The sequence below is a fragment of the Halyomorpha halys genome, unplaced genomic scaffold (assembly GCF_000696795.3).
Source record: "Halyomorpha halys isolate HHAL.00 unplaced genomic scaffold, Hhal_1.1 Scaffold473.1, whole genome shotgun sequence".
Lineage (NCBI taxonomy): Eukaryota > Metazoa > Arthropoda > Insecta > Hemiptera > Pentatomidae > Halyomorpha > Halyomorpha halys.
In genome coordinates, this window is record NW_027113075.1 from 323,946 (window position 1) to 343,345 (window position 19,400).

At 29.8% G+C, this 19,400-nt stretch overlaps 2 protein-coding genes across 10 annotated transcripts in view; both read right to left on the reverse strand.

Moving 5' to 3' along the window:
• Positions 1-19,400, reverse strand: part of LOC106683225 (very long chain fatty acid elongase 7) — a 179,093-nt gene that overhangs the window by 17,425 nt on the left and 142,268 nt on the right. For 7 of the 9 annotated variants that reach the window (XM_014424570.2, XM_067050700.1, XM_014424566.2 and 4 more), the window contains 5 exons: positions 3,293-3,377; positions 2,879-3,069; positions 779-859; positions 647-703; positions 176-281 (listed from right to left, as the gene is read on the reverse strand). In XM_014424570.2, the coding sequence (XP_014280056.1) occupies positions 176-281; positions 647-703; positions 779-859; positions 2,879-3,069; positions 3,293-3,353 (496 nt within the window). In that variant the 5' untranslated portion in view covers positions 3,354-3,377. Of the gene's footprint in view, positions 1-175; positions 282-646; positions 704-778; positions 860-2,878; positions 3,070-3,292; positions 3,378-15,739; positions 15,804-19,400 lie in introns of all 9 variants that reach the window. The other 2 variants (XM_014424572.2, XM_014424568.2) reach the window with 1 other exon arrangement.
• On the reverse strand, positions 16,116-17,103 carry LOC106683226 (ATP synthase mitochondrial F1 complex assembly factor 1). Its single transcript, XM_014424573.3, has one exon. It carries the CDS (start codon positions 16,958-16,960, stop codon positions 16,130-16,132), a length of 831 nt encoding a protein of 276 aa, XP_014280059.1. The 5' UTR covers positions 16,961-17,103; the 3' UTR covers positions 16,116-16,129.

Sequence of the window (19,400 nt, forward strand, 5' to 3'; positions counted from 1 at the left end):
AAATAAATCAAAAAATCTGTTAGTGGACTTACAGTCAAAACATAAATATGATATAGAACTTTTAAGTCAAAGGGAAAAAAATGTTCGATATAAAACGATCTAAATTCTTTTTCTTTTATTTTAATTAAAAATAAAATTATTACAATATATATAGATTGTCACCAATTTTATTTACCTGGAGTGAATTTGACGCCAAACCATGTTGAAAGAGGCATAATTCCATGGTGAATAACATGTAACCTTGACACATGATCATTTTTCTTTCGAAGGACAAAGAAAATCTACAAAAAAGATTAAATTAATTTTTGTACATGTATATATTTCTAAATATATATATATTTAGAAATAGTGATTTAAAAAAAACAGTATTCAATTTTAGTGTCTATTTTGTATTTTTAGGTTAATTATTAAGTTTAAGCTTAAGTTTTTGTCAGAAACTAGTTGAGAAATTTGTGTTTTTTGATTGAACAACTGTGAGACAAAAGTAATAAAACGGTCATTACTACTACCCAGATGAAAGCCATCCCAATTCACTGTACCTCAACCTGATTTGCCAAGCAGATTGTAAAAATGTTAATCCAACCACTTCTATAATCTTAGGTTATTCAAAAACTTATTGAGAAAGCAGACTTATATTTTTACTTACTGTATCTAAGAATTCAGTAAATTTGGATATATAGTACCACCAACAGCCACTTGCCGTCTATTAATGAAAAAAAAATTAGTTCTGAATTACAAAGTTATAATTGCAAAGTTGAGAATTTAATTTACTCTTTACCCTTAGAGCATGTGGTGAATAAGAGTAATCCACTGGTTGACATTTAAAGCTGTATGTGGTGAACCAACCAGCATGAATGGCCTGAAAAATTAAATAAATGCCTACAGAAATACAATGGTGTTTGTTATTTGGTTTCCAATCACTTTCCTACTACAATAGATATGAAGATTAGGTAATCATACAGGTTAACAGCCTGTTTTTGTGAGAGTGAGAAGTCCATTACAAAATAAAAGTCAACTCCCAAAGGCCTGATATAGAACCTGTATTCATTTTTATTTGAGTAAGCCATAGTGTTGATCCAAAATACATGGCTATTATAATATATTTCTTAGATAAAGTCAATTTTTATTAATTCTACTAATTTATAAGATCTAATTATACATTAAATTCATAACAGATTTTGTAAAATTTGTGTTATATTTAAAAATATAAATAAAAAATTTATAACTTCATAGTAAAGGTTTTAGTTCTCAGTGTTATTTCTTTATTTTATTTTTTTTTTAAGCAGTATCTAGTCTTTAAGAATAACTATTCAAATTAAAGAGGATATTTAAAAACTGTAGTTATCAATCTCCAGCATTTACTCAGTTCTAAATTATTATAATATATAAAATAAAATTTGATTAAATAAAGTAAAATTAAATCATAGTTTTCTTTATGTATTTTTTCTCCACATCCTAAATGAATATCACTTTAATGCGAAAATAACCTAGAGGTGATTTTTAATTATCTAAAAAAAACTGATATTTACTCATGTTTCTTGCTTATGTTTTTATAACATCAAATATCAAAAACATCAATACAAATATCAAATAATACTGCGGGGGATACTCGGCAGACGACCAGTGCTTCTCCACCACCACCAGGAAGACCTCCAAGCCCCGTTGAGAAGCCTATTTTCTCCACCTTTGGCCGTTTGGAGTCGGTACTGCATCACACCAAGGGAAACAAATCCTCCGGACTTGACAAGATCCTAAGTGTCCTATTGAAGATGCTTCCCAGGAAGGGTAAAGCCTTCCTGCTGAACATCTTCAACTCGTCCATGAGGATCTTGTACTTCCCAGCTGCCTGAAAGCGTGTGATTGTGGTGCCACTACTCAAGCCAGGGAACGGGAAGGGGGACTCTCCAGAGCACTATTGTCTGATCAGCCTCCTCTCGCACATAAGCAAGATCTTTGAGCGCCCCATACATGACCACCTCATGGAACAATGCAGGGAGGCGGCTGTGATACCACTCAAACAGACCGGCTTTCAACGAGGTGTCGCATGTGACCATCATCTGGTGAATTTTCAGGCTCATACCATAGAGCGGATGAAGAACAATTACGCGACTGCCTTCATTTCACTGGACTGTAGCCAGGCCTTCAAGAGTGTATCCCACCCGCTGCTACTCCGCCAGCTGGAGGAGTTCAGGTTTCCCGCCACCCTATGCCGATTGGTCAGGAACTACCTCAGCGAATGATCATTCGTGGTAAGGGTTGGTGGAGATTTGTCACTTCCAGCCCCCACCACCTGCAGAGTGCCTCAAGGATCTGTGCTGGGACCTCTGTTGTTTGTAGTCTTCACAGTACCAGTGGTCACCATAAAACATCGACACTCCACCCAGACCTGGGACGTGGCAGTGCACTGTTCCCCTGGTCGATGTCCACGCCTTGGGAGGGACTTCTGGTTCTGCAGCCTGAAGTCATAACTTCAACAACACCAGCAGGAATAGCCCCTCTTTATTCCCAGTGAGCTTCAGGAAAACACATGCAATCACCAACAACACCACCTTCAGCGGACCCGGCAAACTATTTTACAATGTCATACTGGCAAAACAAGATGCTTTAATCGCCAGCATATGTACATATATTTTTCTTTTGTATATATTCTAATTTGTTTGTTTTTATTTGTTTTAGGAGGTAAGAAAAAAATAAAATAAAATACAAAATAATTCTATATATTACCAATATATTAAATGCTGTAATTTACTAAATAGCTGTCAATAATTTAAAATATCATCTCACCTTGTTAATTTTTAAATAACCTATCTTTAATTTTATTATTCAATTTTTAATAAAATAGAAATACTAATGAAATTTATAAAAGTTATTATAATACCTCTGAGAACAGCCACGCAGAAAAAATAACTTGAAGAGCATTATATATTATTAATGTCTTCTTTAGTTCAAATGGTTTTCTATTTTCCATTAATTTTGGCCCAATTTTTGTGACAATTAAAGCATAAGTTACACAAATAACAATCGTTGGTAATGGGCCCGACATCATAGGCCATTCATTGACTCTCGGATCTAGAAATTATAAAAAATATATATTTTTGATGATCTTTTTTTTTTCCAATTATTAAATGCATAAACTGGTGTGATAAAATAATCCTTTATTTATAAAAAACCATTCAAATGCTAATTATTTATTATGAATTATAGTACTGAATTAAATTATTGCATTTATTAAAAAACATAATAGTGGTCATTATTCCATTCATTAAAGATAATTACTTCAAAAATGTCTTACCACTTTTATTTTGCATGATATCATAGTAACCCTCTGATATTTTTTGCAGTATAGTTGTCATTTTTGGAAATCAATTGATTCTGCCCTGAAAAAAAACATAAACATTAACAATCTACTAAAATTCACACATATTAAGTAAATTGTTAGCTCTCTAAAACTTTAAAAATTTTAGTTTACCAAAATATTTAAATTACGAACAATTATAAAAATAATACCTTATCATTACTTAAATTAGGTACAAATATTATTCTTAATGGCTCATTTCATAACATTTAAATGGAACAACTAAGCACAATTATGAAAAGCAAAATCAATTCAATAAATAATTCTTCAAAATTGAGAAAATTTATAGTGAGAATAAAATCTATTGGATGAAAGTGAACCAACATCTATGGATGCCATACACAATTTATTCTCTAAAAAATAAATAGTGATTTTCTATGCCCACAAAGAATCATAGGGTGTAATTATGATACTATAATGTAATAATGAGATACATATTTTTTTCCAATTTTTCTCCAAATCATAAGCAGAAATTTATTTCATAATTTATGAGTACATCATGCAAAAATCTTAATAAGTGTATTTAAATGATATCTAAGACTGGTTAATATAAAAGCTTTCATATTGATCGAAATGATGTCTTTAAACTTTTTCCATATCTTTATAATCATTTACTACACTGCTAAGCTAGAAATAACAGAAAAATATATATTAGATTTGATTATTTTTCATACCAATGTTTGGCATCTCATTTTTCATTACTCCTCAGATCATATCAGGATTTAACTATGTGAGAAATGTGAAAAAATTAAATTCCTGTTCTTTTAACTAGTACCAATAAATGTTGGATTTTATAACTATGGCTTTATAAGAGTAAAAATAAATGTGAAATTCAGAAAAACTCCTCAAATGTTTAATTATATATCTTCGGTTCTAATTTTCTTAAGGAAGTTGGGATTGTGCCAATAAAATAATTACTTTTCTTATGATTTTTGAAAAAAAAAAATTGAAGGTGCAAAGAAGGCGAAAATCTTGAGCAATAATATCTATTTTTTTAATTCATTCAAAATTATTATTTGAGTTCATATATATATATTTTTTTTAGTTATTATTTCTAGTGCATCATTCAAATATTAACTTTGTTTCTCCCTAAAAACAAGAAAAAGTTAAATTTTTTTATTTTCAATATCGTGTCCATTCCATAGCCATCTGCCAAATACAAGATATATTAATAATAGATAATAGCATATTATCTATTATTAATATATCTGCCAAATACAAGATATATTAATAATAGATAATAGCATATTATCTATTATTAATATATCTGCCAAATACAAGATATATTAATAATAGATAATAGCATATTAATAAGATAGCTTCATGTTTCATGTTTTCCTAATTCAGTCCAAAAAAAAGAATACTATGAAAACTTTAAATTAAATTACTTCTTTTTAATCGAATTGATACCAGTAGTCTAACATTCACATCCTTGCCTTTTTAGTGAAGGAATCAGTGCAGTCCTAAGCTGAAATTTGGAGACATTCCTGATTTAGAACAATCCCATTCTAGTTCCCTCCATCTTGATATTTTTCCTTGATGGTAGAAATGATAGTGGCTCTGAGACCTTTTGTTAATAGGTATATATGAGTCCTTGTAATGGTCAAATTCTCTACTCAAGTCCTAAGCATGTAGACTATAAATCCCTCGCCCAGTCTCCACTGAAATTCAATGTCAGTTGTGTGGTTGAAAAAATAAGTGCTAGAATTTCCTGAAGTTTTGCTTTTCCCTCTACAAGTGGAGTAGGCAAGCTTGGTTCAGAACTCTCTTGGCTGAGCATTAACAGTGTAAAGATCTATGGCTATGTTAAAATATTTATTGTATATTAATTTTCTTTATTTTTAATAACTATTTGTTCATTTCTCAAATACTCAATAAATTTGGATTTTATTCAAATATGATATGAATAATATCATGATTTTATTTAATTTATTAAAAAACAAATTGTGAATAATAGCAATGAATTACAAAAAATAATAATAATAAAACTAAAATAATAATTGTGAGAAAAAAAAAGTTAACAACAAAAATAAATTACATTTATAGATTTCATAATACAAATAACTGACTTCTAATGAAAAAAATAACTTGAGAAATAATACAAAATAGTAGTAATGACAATAACAGAAATAGATAAATATATAATTTATAACAGGATGTCCTGCAGCAACCTAAGTGTCAGTGTTGTTCAGGATGAAATTTGATTTCCTGCTCCTTTAACTGCTGATAATTGAGGGTGTAATTTTCTGAACCTTTTTTCAATGAAGTCATCAGAAGTCTCATGAAATTATGTAATGAAAAAATAAACTGATTGTATTCATCACATGCAGATTACAAATAAATTTATTATTAGGAAATAAGTTAAATATTGTTTTATAATGCTCATTTCCTTATTCACAATTAAATATTTAATGATGGAAGATTGCTGATTGACCGTGTGTAACAATAAATGAAATATGGTCCAGATGCGGTCTGTCACTCTGACTTTGACTTCCTTCAATACACCCTGACGAAGGCCTGCAACATGGGGTGAAACGTTGGCTCAAATAAAAATAGTACATAATATTACTATTTGAGTTTAATTTGTCCGCACCTGGACCATATTCCATTTAAAGATTTAATGATATATTCTCAAATTTGTATTCCTTATTATTTTTTTTTAATACTAATTTTTAATATTTTTATTTGCGAATAAATATTTAATAAATAAATTTATATTATTAATACATATAACATAATAATGTAACAAATAAAATTAGTTAATATGAAGAAGTATTAAGATGCCAAGTATTTCTTTTAAAAATTATTTATTTTTTATTGTCATTAGCATACACTGAATCTTGTAAAAATAATTATCACACATTATAATATATAGTCATTTAAACCAAACTATCGTCACCACAAAAGAAAGAAAAATAGAATCGATCATTAGGAACTCACTAGTCTTCGGGGAATATTATGAAGTTTGTAAACCTGCATTAGAAGTCTACTACCCCACTAAAGACAAAGACAAAATAGTTAAGAAATGGCTATATTTAAGACATTTACACAAGAACTGGTGACGAAGTGTTCAACGAATCGTTCAAGAAGATCCTTCAACGGCATGAGGATTCAAGCCAATTGTATTTAATGGTCGCTTGCAATTTTCGTTCAGTTTATCGTGACATTGTTTGTAGTAAGTACATTATTTTGTATGCGTAAGTCAGAGTATAAAGTATAGTTATTAATTAACCATTTTGCTTAATTGATTATTCATGATATCTTAGATTGGAAATTTCGAATTAGTCACTTGCTTTGCAGAAGCGTTTCTCCAATTCATTGATTCATTGAAATAGGTATGGATAAGACAAGATATATAATTTTGACCACTTTTACTAACTTACCGCAGGTCTGGAGAGTATTACTGGAAATTTATCCTTTTCCTAAAGATTTCTGTAAAACTGACGCACCTTGCGTAAAATATAATAATTTATTTGATGATAAATCTCGATTTTTTTTGTATTATAATGAGATATATTATACAGTAATAATAATAAAATACATTTAAATAGATAATATATATCTTATTTCTTGTTAGGTATATTTTTTAAGAATTTAAACGATTTATACTTGAAGTATACATTTTTTTTTCTTAGTTGAATTTTTATTAGATAGCATTCACTAGTACACGAAAATTAAAGCTTAGGATATAAATATTTTATTTTACAGATTTATTCTCATATTCAAAAGACCCAAGGTGCATTCTCTCAATGCATCAAACATAATCGATAGGGATGCTTTCATTATCTTTCGAATTATTATTAAAGGTGTCGACCCATATGGGAAAAATTGGTTTCATTAAAATCTGTAAAACTGAGAAAGACTGGGTTAACTTATAAAAATGATTATGTTTAAGCCGGTAAGGATCTAATCTGGATGTATAAATTTTATAATGTGATTGATTATGTTAATACATTATTATTTAGTACTATTCATTTCATGAAGAAAAAATTACCAAGTCTAATATCGTCTTCCATGACATGACTAATTTATATATTAGCAAAGGTTTACCTATTGAGTGGAACATCCTTTAATTCGCTAATAGCTACTACAAGAGATTGGCAGGCTTCGTGCATTCTGATGAATTATCTTGACAAGTTTCTGAAGCGGTGGAAATTTCCGAGGTTGATGTACTCCGGAGCTTGACCTAGGCCGATGGATACAAACAACCCAGTTTGCAACTGGTTTCACGGTCGCAACAGGTTGAGTAAGAAAAAAACTAGGGCTCTAGAAACGAAAACAATTATAATATTTTTTTCAAAAAAATAATCCAGTCAAAATAATTAGTCATAAAACAATTAGGCTCTATATGGTCGTATCAGATAAAATGGCACTATTTTGATGACGAAAATTTATCAGTTTGCGTTCCTTAGAGTGGCATTTATTACTATAGCATATATCCAAATTGTTATCTTCCAGACCGGTATATTTAAGAAGTTTCCTTAGGAGTATAAAAAATAGTCCGTTAGAAAAGATTTCTCTGTGTGTATATTTATACTTTTTATAGGGTGTTACAAAAATTATTGAAATGGTAAAACAGTTGCCGAAAGTTTAGGAAACTCTTTTGGGTCTTGACGAAAAATTCAATTTTGAAACATTAGAGAAGATGTATTGTCAATCTCAAAATGCACTATTATTAATCGTTTACAATAACTGGCACGTCATTAACGTTAATATTTAGCTAAATAACTGTTCAGATTATTTATTTATAGTTTATAACTACGTTGTAAATTAATTAACTGCAAAGTATTTTATTCAGCACAGATAAAGAAATTATAGTGGTCGCTGAATTTTTTTTCTAGGTATCACATAATATAAGAATTTATGAATGTAATAAAGTATTTTTTCAAATTTACATGTTATTTCCGTACTTCATTCTTCTAAATTACTGAACATTTTATATGTAATACTATTATTTAAGAAAGCAGGCTAAAATGACGCTAATTCAACCCAAACAATGCCTAATGGCGTCAGACACCAGGAAAGGGGTTCCCAAGAACAGAATTGAAATAAAAAATTAATTATTTAAGTAACCGTTAAATTCTAAAAAATAAATAAGTTCGTTATTATTCTGAATAAGAATAATCGTTGAGGATAAATGAAAGTGTAGAGACAAGAATGTTACTAGATTGATCGAGGGTGGTTGATATATTCCGTCAGAAAGGCTCAATTCTGCGTGTTCATACATATTTTCATTGTTATGAAAATAAGAAGATAGGTAGAAATGAGATATAGGCTACGATAGGGAATCTAGGATAGACTGGAGGTATTCGAAGGGCGCCAATCTTTCGAACTTATCATAATAGTGGAGCGAACCAGTATTCTGATAATGAAAGGTGTTTCTGAAGGAGGCTGCCAACAAATATATCAGTATTGGTTATTAACATCGTAGGTTATATTAAGGTAGTTTATTGTTACAAATATTAGTGTAGATTATTGAAGGTACAGAACAATTCTGATTTATAACTTTATTAATCAAATGTCTCATTTATTAATATTTAAAATGTTGTGTAATTGTATATAGATTAATGCATAGTAATAAGTTTATAAATTGAATAACTTAATCGTGCTTGATGACTAGGATTTATATTCACAAATATTTGTGATCTTCCGAGTTTTAATGCTGGATCTACACGTTTAATAATCCATGTTCAAGACTTGTACGACTGCTTGGTAGACAAAGGAAGCCACGAACGTCGACATCCACATGCTTGTTTTTTCTTGTGACTTTTGTCGGCTATAACATTCGATTTAATTTATTTTTACTATAAAAAGAAACAAAATCAATATAAGTGAACGGAAAAGGAAACATAACTATCAGCAGTGTAGGTTGTAGATGTCAAATGTTCATATAAATAGTACTATATAACCAATAAATTCAACCTTTGTTCAAAGTTTTATCAGAAACATTTTAATTTAATTACCTGTACATAGAATGTCTTCATAAAAATATATTTGCTCTACCTTAAATCAATAATGAAATGCTAAAGGTGATTAACAAGGTTCTGTCCAGGTGGTTGGGCTATATCTGACTCCAATTGATATGTTATGTACTCTTGACAAGAAGGTCTTGACAATGCGTGTTCATTGTAGATGAGGTAGTTAATTAGTAGATGAATAGACAGGCAATACTGAGTCCATAATTACTACAAGGAGCACCACTTCTACTTTTACAACCATAGCTAACATCCCTGAAATTATTTCAAAGGTACCAGAAAAGCATATTACAAAAGATCTGTAGAGAAACATCACTAGAGATACGTAAAATGACGCTCATCCACAAGGAACTTCAACTGGAAACAGTACAAAAGCTTACCACAGGAAGACACATTAAGTTCATTGACAACCTTCCCGCTTTCTTTAACCCTCTTTTCCGCTCACTCACCCCATCCCCTTTCCTGTGAGATGGCAGGGTAGTTAGGGCCCCAGAAACCCTAACAACATTACCCTTCTTTAAGTCCTTTCTTCTCTCATTCCCCCTTATACTCCCCCCTCTTCTTTTCTTCTTCTTATTATTATTTTAATTATTCATTTATCTGTTCACATCTAATCATCTCGCGAAGGTCCTCACCTCCAAATACTATAGTAAGAGTTTCAACAGACCGAGCATCTCAATAGATAAGTATTTCACTAAGACCTTCTAGTACATGTGGTAGAAAAAAGTATTCCTCAATTTGAATTATGTTTATTCTTCACATAATGCATTTACTAATTCATGTCTATTTTCTATTTTAGAGGAATCAGAAAAAAATAAGTTGACACCGAATAATCAATATAAAGTCCGTAAAATCAATATAAAGTATGGAATCGTTTTGCAGAACTTAAAACAATACATTATTTTATTTTTTAATGAAAAATACATTTTTAAAAAGATTAATTAGTACATAAATGAACCAAAAACAATAATAATCTGAATCACCACCAGAGTTTATTAGTTGAGAGATCACAAATGTAAAACATATTGATTTTTTTTTTAAGAGTGAATTCATATAGTTGTTTTAGACAAATATATACTGCAGTGATTTTCTTCACACATCAATTTTCTGTTTGTTTTTTTTTAATTTATAGCATTAAATCTTATACGACAACCTTGATCTTAGACCTGAAGAGGAAAATACCAACATGTTTTATTACCTTGCTTTCAGTGGTGATTTCAATGCCATAAATATCACTATAGGGTAAAAAATTAATGACACTTCCTCTTGAACGCAATTGAAAAATTACTTAACATAAATTATTAATAAGTTGACAAATTATTAGAAGTTAATTGAGTACACTGACATTTAAGAGAATAATGTTCAAGAAAATAAATAAGGCTGTATGACATATTTATAAAATCTACAGTTTCTTTTTTTATGATTTGTAATTTCATTCTTGTATAACCTACATGGTTTCAAATTATTTATACAAACTTTGTTAATTAATTAACAAATTTCCACATTATATCTCCATTCCTGAAGTAAAATAAGGAAATTATTTCCTGTTTCTTTGTTTATATCGATCCTCGATTAAATATTAAACAATTATTTTATTTTTTGTTTATTTAATATTTTATTCTAGTTTCTAATAACAAATTACAAAATATGTTTTCAAATGAGCATTTGCTAAGTTTGGGTTTTTAGTAATCTAAAAAACTAATACACCAGATACAAGATAAATCAGTAAGTCATTTGCTCTCTACACTATTTATTAAACAATTATTTCTTCAGATAAACTAGAAGTATGTTCAAACCTAATTATAATTAAGTTAATCTTAGTATGCATGTATCAAAAAGAAATATATTTATTAAATTTAAAATCATTAAGATATCTGATACATTATTTTTTTATTTTATTTTTTTGGATTAGTACAATTAATGTATTATCATACGATTCCTACAAAGTTGTCTTGCCATACTCTTCAATCAGACTTTATTTGCAGTCTTCTTGCAGCTATTCTCATTCACATCTTTAATCCACGTCCTTACTTGGCGATCATTCCTTCTCATATTCTGGCTTATTTAGAATAATTTTTTTTTTTATACATAACATATTATTTTCCTTCTCTATATTTTATCTCTAAAATTTTATTAGATATATGCTGGAGCCTCACTCTAGTAAATGAAGTCATAAGAAACAGGTGAAAGCAGTTAGAGACCTATTAAGATAAAATTGACCCTTACTGCAAAAGAAGTGTGTAGAGAGATGAGATAACCTCGTAATTACTTGTTTGATGAAGAATGTGATTATATAATCCAAAAACAAAATGTTGCGGCCAACTTATTATCATTAATCGATTATATAACAAATGTTATAAAAAACAAAACAAATCAACTCTCGGTTGTTATTATGTATACCCAAGTATAAAACAGATAACTTCTAAGCGTCATTGTGTATTGTTGTATATATAATTGTAATAGTTTTTAAATAAATAAAATCTGAGGTTAGAAAAAAAAAAAAAAAAAAAAAAAAAAAGTCATTGTGTATATCGTCTCAAGTGTCTCCTCAGTACGCCCTGGTAGTAGCCAGTATTCTGATCATCTCTGTGGTCTTAATAATTTTCCCCAAAGTGGGCGGACGTACGTCCTTTTGTCAATTTACCTCAAACTAAGACAACTACCACAGCCAGAGTCCCATCAATCACCAGTGATATAGATTTTTTTTTTCTCTTTCTTTTGTTTAATATTAATTTTTTAATAGATATATGTTTACTTATATTCTTTTTTTCCTAGTTTGTATATTTTATTCAAATGCTTTCATGTTATTATGTTCACTTTTTCAAATACAACAATAACAAAATAAATAAAGAATATTTGAATGTTGTTTATTGATTTAAGGGAAGTCTATGATACAATTGTATGGAGCGAAGGCATATTGGTCATGCATGAACAGGGATTACCAAATAAACTAACTCCATTAGTAACATGCACAATGGTGAGTACAATCTGCGAAATAATGTGTTGGAGTGGAAAACCATTTGAAGGGGAAAGTGGCCAAAGACAAAGGGATTAAATACCTCTTCTTCTGTTGAACATCACTTTAAAATTAATCATTAATACAGTAGGAGTAAATCAGGAAGAGACAGTCTATACAAAGATGAACTAACCTCTAGCTCACACAGATGTAGTTCCATGGAAAGATCCAAGCACAGCATAAGGATGATAATTGAAGAGCTAGATTTAGATGTAAAAAAGACCGGGCTCGGTATTAATGAGAGCAAGACCAAGAATATTAGACAAGGAGGTTTGAAAGAGTAATTTTGAGGAAAATTGTAGAATCCATATGGGAAAATGATCATTGACAAAGTATTGAAGTGGGGCAGGATCTTCGGCAACTTAGGATCTCTTATTCATGCAAGAGACTTAGAAATGGTAAATGACTGTAGAGCAGACCAAGGGCAGCTTCATGTTCCTGTTGTGCTGATAAAAGAAGACATTTTGAAGTTTAGAGGTGAAGTAAGGTAAAGAATACACATATATAAATATAATATTTTGGCACCTCCAGCATATTATATCTAATAAAGTATAACACAAAATATATGACAAGAAGTAAATATGTTATATACTATTGAAAACAGAAGGCCTCAGCTATGAGATTGATACAGGTGATCTAAATAACCCATTCTATTAAATCAAGGTTTCATTGTGTTCTTAAACTCTAAGTGGTTTGTATTTCAATCTTAAACCCATAAAATTATTCAAGTCTTTAATGAATCTAAATTATGTTATAAGCAGCATCTTATATTGTTCATTATATTCATTTTTTTTAAATAGCAACTAAGTTTTAAATAAATTAGTAATAATTATTTCTAAATAATAATAATAATTTGTAAATTTATGAGAACATATGTACAAATATTTCTTCTGTTACACCATACTAATCATTCATGGGGGAAACTGATTGCATTCATTGTTTGTATACAATATGCATACTTGTTCTATAACTACAGTTCTTTAAAATCATTTTATTTGAGGTTAACAAGGGTTTATTCTTTATAGTACTACACAAATACTTCATGGCAGAGAATATTTGTTTTTTTCCTTTATTTTAAAGAGGTATTACTGTACTTTTTTAAGCAGATGACATAATTTCCTTAGTGAAATTAAAAGTTGACAAAAGTGAAGTTTATTAAGGTACATGAATATGGGACAGTAGTATCAAAACGTTGTACAACAAAAAAGAAAATATAGAATAAAACATATTCAATTTTTGGAAGTTTTTAACCTCAAAAAATTTATTTTTGTTACATAAGTGTTATTACTGTTACATTTCGCACTACTGTAACTTGCATGGCAGCTTTAAAAATAAATAATATTAATTTATGATGATTTTTAACCAACATCCAACATTTAATGTATTAAAAGTATATAATCGCAGTGGTGTACCCAGACCATATGGAGCCCAATGAGGATTTATTTTTGAAGCCCCTCAAATCCAATAAAAAAATAAATAAATCAATTGATTCTCGACTTAAAACAATAACATAATCACCTGATTAAAAAAAATAAGTCCAGGTAATTTTTTTGTAGTTAAGTTATGGTTCATTTATTTTATAATCAAATAAAAAATGTACGATGCCCCATTAAAAAAAAAAATGTGCCAGAGAGACCCCCTAATAAGTGAGGCCAGGGCAGACCACCCTCTTCACCAATTGCATCATAATTTTTTATCGCTTGATATTTTACTATATTAATTTAGATGTTCAGTCTCAAAAAATGGTGATGAAAATTTTTGGTATTACTGGCTAATTTAAGGCTGCTTTCAGAAATCGTTGAAAGCCTCTTAAGAACATTATTTTTTTCTAATTATTTTGATATTAATTTATGGAAAGTGACTAATATATTTTAACATATATACATATATAGATAGGTATAACCTATAACCAGTCTTGTGACAAATTCAGCACACTTCAACTCAGGTTGAAGCAGTGGCGCAGCACTGGGTGGGGCTACAGGAGCAGCACTTTTGGGAGGCGGCAAATTTCTTAATAAATAGTAAAATCTTGTAAAAATTTGAACCATTTTATTTTATGACTTTAATATTTGTAACTTGTACAATATATAATAAATATAACTGTTCTACTCAACAAGATCTTTAGAATTACAATATATTTTAGTCTTTTAAATTGAAATACCTAAATAAGGGGCTGACAAATTTTCCACTGCCCAGGGCTGCTGAAACCTACACTACCTTACTGGGTTGAAGGACAGTGATCACTGGGTCTAGATTCACAGGGTTGTCTTAGGTCAACAAGCACACAATGACTTATATCATTTCCCTGAATAAACAATTCCCAAAAATCCTAAATAATATTTAATTCCCGATTAAAATACATGGGTGATGGGCATCACTTTTATGTCCTGTTTGTTGAGTTGCGTCCATTTGTGACACTTTACAAACCTAGGGAAAGAGGATTGTGGTTTTCCATCATGAGGTGCCACCCATTTTGGGCATTCACCACATTCGATAACGGGTAACTTTAATCACTTATTGCAGGTGCCTTAACCGATTCAGCTATCCTTGTCCTATATAAATAAATACATACTTAGATGGTTACAATTTTCATGGAACAAATTATTTGTAGTGAAAATAAGGATCAAGATAGGATTTGAAATGACAGTCTGTTGGGGCAAGGGCCCCCAATGGGAGTGGTTCAGAACATTGTTAGTTCTATTCTAACCTAGGTCTGTCAAATTTTATTTTATGTCAGCCCCAAGAAATTAATCTTGCAATTCCCACTCTGGGACTGTATAGGTCTTTGATGAAGATTTAAGAAAAAAAAAATGAGAAATTTATTATTAGGAAAATTAAATTCAGGCCTAACTTTGGATTAAACCATTCTTAGGCCTTATCGATTCTTGGATTGAAGGTAATTATTTTCTAAAAAATAGTTATTTAATTAATTGTTTTCAATTAATGTACATTGAAATATTATTTAATAGTAGCTGTACCATTGTTGACCACAAGGATGGAAAATACTAGAAATTACAGAACTCTTTCAAATTTAAATTGTGAAGTAGTCTTGTTAGCACTATTTAAATGTTATTTTATAAAGACTAATAATTACTAATTAATAATTCTCTTTTTGCTCAAATCAATATTCGAATCAGGTAGTGCCTTATTCTCTATTGAAAAACTCATTTAATTTTGACAAAAAAGATATTTGAAAAATTAATTTAAAAAAAAATTGCAATCCAGCTAAAACTTTCCGAAATAGTAAAAACAGTCCAAAAAATGAAATATCTTAATAGAGTCTTAAAAACTTGGTACCTCTTGCAAAAGAAAGTCAATCCCATTAATACTAAAGCAACATAATATTTTAGGTGGAATTTCACTTATATTCATTACATTTGAATTATACATTACCTAGTATAAATACATTTACTGAGAGGCGATGTTCAAAACGAACTTAGATAAGGTAGGAATAGGCCTGAAACGAATAATAGTTATTAATGACTAAATATCATCTAATGCAAATAGTTCGATGAACATAAAGTAAAATGAAACTGAATCATAAAAGATATTAATTAACTTGTCTATAAGTCACCGAATAGGTCAGATGCCAAGTATGGCTGTTGACAAATATAAATATAAACAATTATTTAACAATATTCAACGTCATTGACCTCTACAAATATCATAATTATTAGAGTATTTTTGTAATTACAAACAATTTGTAAAGTGAGAAGGATGTTATAAAAACATTATACTAATTCTATATTTAGTATTAAAACAAAACAAATCTAAGATAAATATTTATTTTTTTGTTACAGGTTGACTTTTCAGAGGTATGAGATCCATTTCTGCAATAAGGTCCATGTACCGGAAACTATCAGGATTTTTGTTAAACGTATCCATTAGCCTAATTCGTTTTTCATCATTTTCTCCATAATATAGATGAAGTTGATTAATTAGACATTGCGATTCAACAGATGATAAAATGTTTTTGTCAAATTCACCTTTCATAAGAACAACATCTTTAGATTCAGCAAGATCAATATAATATACAACAGTTAAACATTCAGGGGCATCGGCCTTATGCGTTTGGTATGAAATAAGAGGAGTAAAATGAACTTCATTATTATCAAACTGTAGCATAATAAACTCATACCCCTCACCCCTGGGAAGTGGCAGAAGGAATGTAGAATACTTTACACTGTATCTTCTTATTGTTTCATAAGCATTGGATGTCAATGTTCCATAAACAACATTCTTATCTTTGTGAAATTCATTCCATATACTAACTATTTCTTCTTTGGATTTGTTTTCTAACAAGTTTGTTTTCATTATTTCATCTAACTTTTTAGTTTCTTTTACCTGACTGACACTAGGCCCTTTTTTATCACCATATACCACCTTCTTAGTTTCTTCTTTTATCAATTTACTTTTTTCTTGGCAGGCTTTCAATTTTTTAAAAAATTCCTCAGGGTCAGAATTTTTAAGCTTGCGAATCTTATCAGCATACTTATTAAAATAGGGATTGGTCTCCAGATCATCTTTTGCTTTGTTGAAATCAAAATTGGAAGTCATTATTCCTCTTGAATTAAATAATAGTCGCCAGAAATATCTTCGAAAAACAATTGCCATACCCGTTAAAAGCCAAACTGTGTATAATTTTCTTCTTAAAAGGACATCGAACAAACTATCAGACCCTGATAAAATAACCTGAATTTCTGTAGGTTACACGAGAACCTGCCTCCCCACCACCACCTGCCCAGCTGAGAGAGAACTTAACCAACCTGATCTCCTTGAATGTCTTATTCCTGATATTAGAAATCTAAAATAAAAATATTATTAACAGTTAGTAATTTACTTTTAAAAGTCTAACTAGTAGTATTTTAGTAAATGTAAATTTATTTAAGTTTCGTTCTTATATTGTAAGACAGAATTAAAAAAAGTTGAATTCAAAGTCTTAATTTTTTTGTTTAAATTTTATCAAAACATCTAATGAAATGGATAATTAGGTAATTGAACACAAAACAAGCTCCAGGGGTGGGAAAATTAAGCAAATTTACTACTAATTATACAACTGTAGAATTCCGCTCGCTGTAATGTAGTAAAAGGTAAACAATCCACCAGAATAGTATAGTATATTTTATAAGATTTGAAGTTCCTGTCTCTGGAGATAAGAAAGTTTTGTAATAGTACCGATAATACCCTGGTCTAGGCCTTGCAAATGAATTTTATCTTGCTTCTTGCAACGCCTAACAACGCCTTTTTCAAGTATTTAGCTTACTAAATTTTCTTAAACGTTTTTATCTAGGTAGGTTCTTATCTAGCTGTTTTCATCCTATGTTTTATCGAAAGAACTACATTAACCATTTTATCACAGTTTATTAGAAGTGGGGGAGTAGATATTGTGCTTCTCTACTAATTTGGCTTTGTAGGGCTACTCATTTTCATGAAATAGAAGAATTTCTTTTAGCTATATAGGACCAAGTGATAGCATCGGATAGCTACGAGAACCTAAAGGGACAAAATAATTGGAGGAGCCATTACGGAACCACCTCACTTTTGGAGAATAGTTGGGGTTTCGATTCAGTTAATAAAATCAGGCTGCCAGGTGCTTGCTGGGAAGGAATATTTGCAGCGGATATGGCTAAAAATGACCAAGAAATTTTAATTGCTGGATAACTCAAGGTCTTGTAATTAGTACAGCCTATAGAAATCATAGAGCTGTATTAGGATCGGGACATCACCACTGATCACACTATTCCCCATAACAAGACTGATATATTACTTATCTCTAGGAGAGAAAAATATGCAAATATTGTGGAAATAGGTGTGCCATCGGATAGTAACCTTCATAATGTAGTTGCTGAAAAAACTATCTAATCTGGAAGAACTAAAACTACTACATAAACTTGAAAGAGTCAGGATCTACCCTTTATCTCCATTAAAAGTTTGACCCTAGAAATAACTCTGCAAAGCATTAAGGACCTAAACATCCTGGAACAGATGTAAAATGCTTTTTGCTCGGGTCATCAGAGCATCGTTAAAAATTTTATGAATATCAAAAACTGATTTTTTTTGCTTTCTAGTCTCACCCTTGACCTAAGTCTGGGTAGGTACTATTTCCGGTGAATGCCGGGAATAAAGGAATATATAAATAATAATAATAATATTGATGAAGTGAATTCCGATAATCTCAGTGCTTGCTGATTTTCATGATTATCTATTCGTAAGTAAACCACCACATTATAAAGTCATTTTGTTTATGTAACTATGAATGTAACATTTTTATAGCATATGAGAAGACATATTTTTTCAAAAACAACTACTCAAATCTAGTCTAATCACCAAGAAAAAAAATTCTCTTTGTTAATATCCAATTGATTTAAAACGCAGATCCCAGGGGTGGTTCATATGCATAATCCGTGGGTAGGAAACTGGTCATTATTGTCCTATAACTTATTGGTCTACCTTTAATGAATATGAGATTTTATAAACAAATCATTTTAGGGTTCCAACAACCAAAACAGGGTACACGCTAAGTTTTATACTATTTCTTTTTTATTAAAGAAAAACGTGAATCAGCAAAAATTCAAACCGGAGTTTTCATTATGATTGAGAGCCAGTTCTCTATTTTGTAGCAGTTAAATTCTTTTTCAATAAAATTGTATTCATCCATTTATATTCATTGTCTACTTCCTGTCAATAATAAGATTTGATGAATTTATAAATAAAAATCTTTTGTTTTAAATAGATTAAAGTGAAAAATATATTTCTAACAACTAAGTCGTCTTTTTAGTTAATGCTGTCTGATTTTTTAGGTAAATAGGATATTATTTTCAAGGTAGCGAAAATCCTATTAAAAATATCGGGAAAACACCTGGCCTATAATTATTTATTCATTTTTTTTTTTTTTTTTTGCATCAAGATCTGACAAAATCATTGTTTTGTCACTTATTACGCACTCTGTAGAGAATATAATAGTGTTATTAGGTTCCGAGAATCAGACTGGCAACTATTAAGTAAAATTACATGAATAATTGTAGGGAATAGTTAATTGAGTTGTATTATATTA